Genomic DNA, 9,502 nt, shown 5'->3' on the forward strand with positions numbered 1-9,502 from the left:
GCACTCTACCAAGGGTGATATAGTGAAACTGTCTCAAACATAAATAAATAAATAAAAATAAATATTCTGCTTTTAAGATGTAACAGCCATTCTTGGCCTGTTGTTTTAGGGATGAGCATATCCATCAAGCCACTTCCACATGGAGTGTTCAGAAAACCCCACGGTGGCACAGCCCTGCCCCTGGCATGGCACTCTGATCAGCTACCAATCACCAGTCTCATCATCGTCCCTCCCCCCCCCACACACCCGGCACCAGCACAGGGGCGCCTGCCCTGGGCAGAGCCACTCGGGCAGAGACACACATAGAGGCCAGCAGCCATGCTGGGCAGTGCCCGACAGAGAAGAGCTGGTGATGTGGCTCTTTCAATGACCTTCAGGAGCTCAGTCTTTGTTGTTATAAAGGTATAATAGCCACATGGTAAAATGCACACAGCTAAGTGGTTGGTGGGCAGCATGGTGCATTATACAAGTATCTGCCTATGGGACCACCACCCTCAAGAGTATTCCCAGCACCCCCAGAAGGCCCTGTAATGCCTCCTGGCACCTCCCCACCATGCCCCTCTGCAGAGATCAGCCCCTACCCTCACCACCGTCATGTGGAGCCTTCTGCCTGCTCCTGAACATGGACGTGTCCAGCTGAGAGAGTTGTCTGTGTGGTTTTGAGTAGTAGGGACTATTCTCCCCACTAGGAAGAGTCTCCCCACCGGGAAGGGTCCCTGGGAGCACCCTGACCTCCTGGGCCTTGCTGCGGGCTGCTTGGAAGCTCTGTGGCACCCTGCCTGCCCCAGGAGTGCCCAAGTTTCCAAGCCAGGCTTCTGCACTGTCCTTCGCAGGCTATTTACAAAATGGTGTCCTCTGTGATGAAGATGCCGGAGGACGAGTCCACTCCCGAGAAGCGAACAGACAAGATCTTCCGGCAGATGGACACCAACAATGACGGTAGGTCAGGCGGCCGCACGCCTGCTCAAAAATGTGTCTGGGACACCCCCTCCCCCTGCAGTCTCTCGGGCTCCTGGAGTTCCCCACCTCTCCTCTGCCTTCCTGGAGCGGCCATGCTAAGGACAAACAGGCTGCAGAGTGAGGGACACCAAGTCTGCGTCTTGGCCTATCAAAGCCATGGTCTCCTCACTAGTGAAAGGGGGGTCCCAATATTCCCAGGGGTGTGTTGGGGGCAGGGAAGGTAGATGTGCTGGTGGCACCTGGGTCTGGAGGGGGTGAGGTCAGAGGGGCCCAGGTGGTGGGGTCCTGGGGGGCTCGCCATGCCTCTCACCATCATGCTGAGATGTGGGTTCCCCGAAGTTGCCAGGGGGCCAGGGGGACTGTATGGACACATTGCTCCCCCCTCTGCCCATGACACCTGTGCAGTCCTCTAGGGCCATGTTGTAGGACACAGGTGTGGGTCTCAGGAGGAAGCAGGGTGGGTGGCAACAGTGGCCGTGAGGCTGTGCCCGAGTTTTTCCTCTGCATTAGCGGAGAGGCTCAGGTGGATCCAGCAGGGGCCGCAGCCGGGGCACCTGATGGCTCTGCTTCCTGCTGGCCTTGCCAAGGGCTGCTGCAGAACCAGCTTTACTTTGCTTTTGAACAACAAAAAATGTCACATTAAGTAAAGAAAATACTCCTTGGGCTGTGCTGGAGATTAAAAACAAGCTGAAACACAAGGAAGAGCTTTGTGAAGTCTAGCGTGCCCCACGCAGGTCAGCGAACAGGCCTTATCACCTGTAAAGAGACAAGCGTTTGGGCAGCGAAGAGCTTTCCTGGCAGCAAGGTAACAGTTTTCAAAACATGTTCACACATAGAACAAGGTAGCCCTGTGCCTGGAATTGCCTTGGGCTGACCTGGGATGTGTTTTCTACCATGCGGTGTGGTAGGGCACAGAGTTGGGATCTCACAGACCTGTCCTGCCTCTGGGCTCTCCCAGATCTGTCTCTCCGTCTGTGAGATGGGGTGACAGAGACTATCTCACATGGAAGGGAGTCAGTGAGATACTCATGCCCCACAGCAGTGGCTGCTATTTCTGACTTCACAGTGTCCCTGGGCAGCCACCCAGCTTGGTCCAGCCCACCCCTCAGAGGGCACCTCTGCAGGTTGTTTTGAACTTGGATAGATAGTGGCCTTGCACTGAGCCCTCTGGGATGGAGTGCTCCCTCCTGTGAGCACAGGGGATCATTCGTACCTGAAGCTTGGAGTGAAGAAGAAGAGTGATACTGAAGAAGGTGGAGCCACAGGCAGGGTCAGAGGAGGGGCTGGGATGGCTCCGGAGTGATGGTGCCCCATAGTGTGTCCCCACCCTCTCCTGGTAACTTGTCTAGGCCACACGTGTGGGACGGCCTGAACTCCTCGCCCCTGCTCCAGAGTCCCACAGTGGTTCTGCACCCTCAGAGCCCTCCTGGCAGCTCAGGGCTCCCCCACCTGGACGTCGGCCCGGGTTGGGAGGGCCTGGGTGTGTTGACATGGGTTCTGAGGCCCCGCACATAGCTGAGGGATGACCCCTACTTCTACCCTGGGAGGTCAGAGGTGGCCCACAACATTCCTCCTCACCTATGAGGAAGGCAGCGAGGCCAGTGGCTACTCATGCTGGTGGAAAGTCCCAGAACCTTCTCTGTGAAGATGCTGGCCATCTCCCTTCCTGGCCCACCTCTCTGGGCATTGTTTTGTCTAGAGGCATCAAATTCATGCCCTTGAAGAAGCCAGCCTGCTGGAGCCCTTGCCGGGCCCCTGAGGATGGATGTCCCTGTCTGGTGGTGAGCAGGAAGGGATGAATTCCTAGCTGGAGCCGCTGACCAAATTCATCCTCAGCCGGCGGCTGGGCTGAGCCCCTCGAATGCATCCTCCTGGTCGCCTTTGAGATGGGTATTCCTGCTGTCTCACTTGCAAGGTGTGGCCCCCAGAGCACCCTCTCCTGCCCTTGGGACCATGTCCGAATGGGCAGAATTACTCTACCAACATGTGTCTTGCGTGTGGAGCAGCAGAGCAAGTGCTATGGTGACCAGAGTTTGGGCTCCTGAAAAATGATTCCGGGGGTGGGGAGCAGGCGATCCGAACACCTGCTTGGCCCACAGATCTTTGGAGGCCACTCTGCCCGGTGTGGAGTCACCCAAGTCTGTCCTAGGAGAGGGTGTGTGTTTGTTACCAGTCCTCCGGAACTCACATTTGTCTGACACTTTGGTTTTAGAAACAGCTTTCCTACTGCCTGATTCTAGATTTAACAGGGTCTGTGGTGAAGGAGGGAGCAGGGTGAGGGGTTCAGAGACTCTTTCTGTGGTCCACCCATGTTTTCTCATCTTGCCTCCTATCACACAGGGCAGACACTGCAGGCATCCTCAAACTACGGCCCACGGGCCACATGCAGCCCGCCTAGGACAGTTATCTGGCCCGCCGGGTGTTTTTGCTGCAGCCTGTCCTGCTTAGCAGCCGACTCCTCCCGGGGCCCGCAGTCCAGCCCTCCAATGGTCTGAGGGACAGTGAACTGGCCCCCTGTTTAAAAAGTTTGAGGACCCCTAGTATAGGGCCTGGGCCCATACTCCAAGGCCAGCAGCAGGCCCAGGCCATGGCCAGGGACAGCCAGGGTGAATTCCTAGCTGAAGCCACTGACTGAATGTGGCCAGCGGCTGGGCCGAACCCCTCAAATACATCCTCCTGGTAGCATATAATTTTTATTTAACATATAAATTACATGTATGGAGATGCCCCAGGCTCAGGGCCACCCAGCAAACATGGCTTTCCCAGACCCAAGATGCATATGGGTGAGAGGCAAATGCCATGTCCCCACTTCTTCATAAGCACAGTGTAGGGTGATTTCTCAAAGATTTAAATCGCCTGTGAGGAGAGTAGAGCCTGGGCACCGTCCAGCTTCAAGAAGGCTCAAGACTTCGACCTAAGGGGCAACCCTGCCTGGAGAGTTGTCCCCATCCTCTTTGGTAGTAAGGAACGAATAGCACTACTAATCCCAGTTCCTCCTGTCTCCATCCCACAGGCAAACTGTCCCTGGAAGAGTTCATCAAAGGTGCCAAGAGCGACCCCTCCATCGTCCGGTTGCTGCAGTGCGACCCCAGCAGTGCAAGTCAGTTCTGAGGGAACAGGTCTCTGGACAGTTGCTGAAAAACACAGGCTTGTCTTGCCATTTAAAGCTTTGCTTGCAAAAGTGGGTGCCTCCGCAATCATTCCTGCTCACCCAGGCGGCACGTCGCACCTGCCTGGCCGGGCCGGCTGCGCCTCCCTCCTCCCCCTGACCAGTGTGATGTTCCTCCCACCCATGCCCGGCCTGGTCCCTTCGGGGGGTGACTCCCAAGAATGTGATTACATGCAGGTGCACGTGTTCCTGGCTCCAGGGCATCTTCCTGCCCCCAGGGGGCGCAGGGGACAACACCGAGGAGGATACTGGGCAGGACTTTCCAAGATCGCACCGGCCAGCTAATTTATTTTGTGATCCCAGGTGACGCTATGGGGACGAGGCAGATGGAGAGTGGCTAGGCCGGCCCCTCCTGTGCATGGCTGCACCTCCCTTGTTCATTTTCTCTGACCAAAGCCGCTTGCACGTACATATACTGTGGTCTCCTTTCTTTTAATATATAAATTATACGTATGGTGATGTGAAATGTAACGTGTAGGTCCCGTATTTAATGCCTCCGGTTGCCTTTGAAGCGTGGTCCCCCTGGCGGCCCGTGAGCCCTCCGAGCCCGGTTGTTCTGTGGTCTTTCTGCACTCTCCACCGGCCCGTTTCTAAAGGAAATGCATGCGTACCCACAGCCGTGGTGATGCTGTCGTCCGTGTAGTGAACGCAGGTGTTCGTGTTTGGTCTTTCCTCCTGTTGATTGGTCTGGCATTTCCGGTATTAAAATGATAAAATAAACGGCATTCTCCGAGTTTTGTGTTTGCCCGGGAGAGGTCCCGTCCCGCTGGCCGTGGCCCCGGCAGTCTCCAGGAAAGGTGGATTCGGCCTTGTCCAGCTGTTGTTGGTAAACCCGGCCCCTCCTGTGTTCCTCCAGCCGTCACTGTGTCTATAAATCTTCTGCAGCCTGTTCTTCAATATCTGCCAAATGCCAAGAAATACTTGTGGAAATAAAAGCTGACTATTCTTGGCAGATCCGACTGTCACGCTTCCACCTCCCTCCTGCCTCCCCTCCCTCCCTCCCTCCCCCACCCATGGTTTAATCAGGAGGGTGATAGGAAAGCCACATTCTAAGAGAGGACAAGTATGGACCAGAGACATCGGCATGGGCCGTGACCTGTCCTCACCTTCCTTCTCTGCAGCTGTCAGTAATTCTGGTCCCAGCAGCAGAAAGCACAGTTGAAGGCAACAGTGGGGATGTTCGTCTGCGTGCCAAGGCCAAAGGTGGCAGTGTTGAGGACCCCAGGCGCCTTCTACTTCCCTACCACTTGCCCCTACCTCAGAGTCAGCTTTTTTCCTCAGCCTTGTCTCGTTGGGGTCCCCACAATTGCTGTCATGGTTGTGGGTCCCACAGCAGACACAGGAGCATTCGGAGACACTCCTGTCCTCTGTTCTACTGAGAGGGAAGAAAATATTCCAGAATTCTCCCACCAGCCTTGTATCACATCACAAATCTGTGGCCAATCTTCATGAGATAGGCACGCGCTGACAGGGACTGGCTTAGGCCCATGGGGCTGGGGACGGGGGAGCAGAATTGAGGCCCTGTCGCAAGGATGGACACTGACAGCATCTGCCAACCTGCCCCCTGGCATGAGGGCAGCTGGATGCCTCAAGGTCATATGTGCAGAGCATATGGCTCAGACCCTGCCTCCCAGGAGGCTGGCGGTGATTTCAGTCATGTTCCTATCTTTTTAGTTTCCATGCTTCTGAATAGAAATCATGAGTTCACCAGCAAGTGCCTTCTTTCTGATCAGTGGTACTACCAGAGGCTGTTTCATAGTGAATCCTCCACATAGTCAGAGCTGCTGAGCCTTGATGGGGGAACCAGGCAGGTGAGGCCAGGTGCCGGGTGTTGACTCAGCTCACTACGTAGAGTCAGCACAGTGTCTGTGTCAATTCTGCTTGGCCTTGAGGAACCACCTGTGAGGGGCTTGGGTATTATCAAAAATGTAACTAGGACGGGCAAAGGTTTTGATGGGAACAGAGCCTAGCAGAGAGAGGTGGGAACATCCAGAGGAACAGAACCACTAGGAAGGGAGCCGGATGGACATAGAGATGGATGGATAGATTATAAAGGTAGATGATAGGCTCGGCGCCTGTGGCTCAAGCGGCTAAGGCGCCAGCCACATACACCTAAGGTGGCGGGTTCGAATCCCCAGCCTGGGCCTGCCAAGCAACAATGACGGCTGCAACCAAAAAATGGCCAGGCATTGTGGCGGGCGCCTGTAGTCCCAGCTACTTGGGAGGCTGAGGCAGGAGACTCGCTTGAGCCCAGGAGTTGGAGGTTGCTGTGAGGCGTGATGCCATGGCACTCTACCCAGGGGGATAGCTTGAGGCTCTGTCTCAAAAAAAAAAAAAAAAAGGTAGATGGTAGATGAATGGATATAGAGATGGACAGATGTAGGGATGGGTGGATGGATGTAGAGGTAGAAGAATGGGTAGATAGGCAGACACAGAGATAGATTTATCATGAAGAATTGGGCCCCCTATATATAAGGAGATGAGATATCCCAAAATCTGCAGTCAGCAAGATGGGGAGCCAGGAGCTGATGGTGTAGTTCTGGCCTGAGTCTGAAAGTAGTAGGAACCCTATGTCCCAGCTCAAGGCTGTCAGCAAAGAGCAAACTCTCTGCTCTTTAGCTTTTCTTCTTATTCAGGCCTTCAACAGATTGGATGAGGCCCACCCACATTGGAGAGGGCCATCTGCTTTACTCAGTTATCAATTCAAGTATTAATCCATCCAGAAACACCCTCACAGACAGCCCTAGGGTAAGATTTGACACCCTGTGGGTCCCTGTGGCCCAGTCAAGTTGATGCATAAAATTAATTATCACAACTGCTATTGATCGAATGTGGAAGGAGTGAATCTCAGGGTCCTAGTGGACCGTGCCCAGCAGGAGCTCACCAAAGCCAGTATGGTTCCTTAGGGACTTCACTGCTGCCTGAGAGGGAGGCGAATAGCCCTCAAAGAGGGTGTGCATGTGCCAAGAAGCTCAGCTTATCAAAGGGAGAAAGCCCAGAACTGGCATCCAAGCTGCTGAGGCAGCAGGGGTCCTTCCACAGCCCTTCTTCTATCTCGAAACAGGTTCTTCCAGGGCTGGACATTAGGAAATCCTCCACCCAAGGCTCAGTGAGTAGGGAGCCGGCCCCATATACCAAGGGTGGCGGGTTCACACCCGGCCCTGGCCAAACTGCAACAAAAAAAATAGCCAGGCGTGGTGGCAGGCACCTGTAGTCCCAGATACTTGGGAGAGTGAGGCAAGAGAATCACCTAAGCCCAGGAACTGGAGGTTGCTGTGAGCTGTAACACCACAGCCCTCTACTGAGGGTGATAAAGTAAGACTGTCTCTACAAAAAAAAAAAAAGAAGCAAAGAAAAGGAAAAGAAAATCCTCCTCCTGGCCCTCCTTGGTAATTTGCAATTCTGGCCCTAGGCCTCCGGTGTTCTGAGTGCTCTCTGTCCTGCCTTCTCCTTGCCCCAGGGATCCAGCCTCTTACCCTACTGCACAGGCTCTTAGCTGCTAAGGTCCTCGGGAGCTGCACTAACCCATGCTGTAGAGGCAGGAAGGAAATGTATGTGTCTAAGCATGACTTGTAGTGTGTGGACCCAGCACAACCTTGGGAAAATGGCTCTGGTGGTACCATGGACCCTTCCAGCTATTTTGACTGGACACTGTCAAAATACTCACACTGTCCCCTACACTGTCCCATACTCTCTGAGAAAACACAGGGCAATGGAACAACTCCTGAGAAGGGAAAATATTTAGAATCTAAGGAAAGAAACCCTAGGGTGTAGAGGGGAGGGTGGCAGTGTGGGGTGCCCAAGACTGTTTACCTGGGCAGAGTGATCTTCCTTACTCTGAACCTTAGGCCTTTATTAATACAACCTCAGGCATTTTCTGGCTAGGTAGGGTGGCCTCCTGTGTGCAAACCAGTCAGCATAACATTAGCCCCTATTTATTGAGGGTTTCTTGTGTTTTTTTTTTTCTTGAGACAGAGTCTCACTATGTTGCCCTTTGTAGAGTGCTGTAACGTCACAGCTCACAGCAACCTCCAACTCTCGGGCTTAGGCAATCCTCTTGCCTCAGCCGCCTGAGTAGCTGGGACTACAGGCGCCCGCCATAACGCTTGGCTATTTTGTTGCAGTTTAGCAGTGGCTGGGTTTGAACCCACCATCCTCCGTATGTGGGGCTGGTGCCCTACTAACTGAGCCACAGGTGCCGCCTGATTTCTTGTTTAATTTAAACCTCCCATCAACGCTATGATGGAGAACCACCGCCCACATTGTACATATTGATAAAGCAGGGTTGAGAGAGGTTGAGTAACTTGCCCTAAATCCTTAGCAAGACGAGTCAGAGTCAGGATTTGAAGCGAAGATAATCCCCCAAGGCCCCGAGGTGCATCTTCTCCCAATTACAGAATGGTCTTCAACAGCTGGGCCTGGAGCCAGCCCTTTGCAGACAACCTCAGGGAACCAGGAGTCAGGGGAAATGAAGGGACTTGTCCCTGGATCCCTGAACAAGACTGAGATGCTGCATTTGTGGCTCCCAGGCCTTCCCCCACCTGCGAACACCTCCACCTGCAATCACTCTGATAGAGGAAAAGGGGTTTCACCTCCCACCACTGCCCAGAGGTGGCCTCCTGAGTGGGCTCTTTTCTTAGGACCAGGCACTGGACACAGGATGCCCCACCTGCCATCTCCTGAGGTCAGGGGCAGGTCTAAGCAGGCCAAAATGGGGTCCGGAGGATCACTGCCCCTGAAGAGAAGACAGAATCCGCTGGGAACGTCAAGCTTCCGAGAGGGAGATCATGGGCCTGGAAGAGGCCCTGGGGACAACAGGGGAGTTCAGCCTTGAGGCTGCTCCTGCCCTAGGCCCTGAGGAGCTCACCAGCCTGAAGACTTGGCATCTGGGACCATGCAGAGTTCCCCAGGGACCCGGGGGAAATGGAGCTGTGTGGGCAGGAGACAGGGCTCGGCCTGAGGGGCAAGCAGGCTGTGCCAGTCCCGCTGTCACCAGCTCCTGTCCCCGAGACCTCGTCATATCTTTGCCGTCTGGTGCTCACTGGTTCTGGCTCTGGCTCTTCACTAGCAGAAATGTGTCCAGAGAAGGGCATGGTGGAGGGAGCCTGAGTGCTACAGGCAGAGCTGGGCCCACAAGCATCTTGTAGGGAGGAGGCCTATAGCCTGGGGAGACTTCTCAGAGGAGATGGGGTGAAGGTGCGTGGATGTTGGAGGGATGGTGGGGAAGGGATGCTGTGGGCTCAGAACCCGAGCAAGAGTTCATCCAGCAAACACCTCCCAAGGATCAGCTTGGGGCCTGGCAAGCAGGGTATTGCCCAGGGAACCAGGTGTCTGAGGAGTCATGGGAGTGGGTGCAGGGTGGCTGTGAGGGCT

General features: G+C 54.6%; 1 protein-coding gene across 2 annotated transcripts in view; it reads left to right on the plus strand.

Moving 5' to 3' along the window:
- HPCAL1 (hippocalcin like 1) overlaps positions 1-4,849 on the plus strand; it is a 110,938-nt gene extending 106,089 nt beyond the window's left edge. The window contains exons 4-5 of one of the 2 annotated variants that reach the window (XM_003787388.3): positions 834-939; positions 3,974-4,849. In XM_003787388.3, the coding sequence (XP_003787436.1) occupies positions 834-939; positions 3,974-4,071 (204 nt within the window). In that variant the 3' untranslated portion in view covers positions 4,072-4,849. The remainder of the gene's footprint in view (positions 1-833; positions 940-3,973) is intronic. The other variant, XM_023511867.1, reaches the window with a different exon arrangement.
- Positions 4,850-9,502: the final 4,653 nt, after the last annotated feature.

Source organism: Otolemur garnettii, unplaced genomic scaffold (assembly GCF_000181295.1).
Source record: "Otolemur garnettii isolate 467f Iridium unplaced genomic scaffold, OtoGar3 scaffold00022, whole genome shotgun sequence".
Taxonomy (NCBI): Eukaryota; Metazoa; Chordata; class Mammalia; order Primates; family Galagidae; genus Otolemur; species Otolemur garnettii.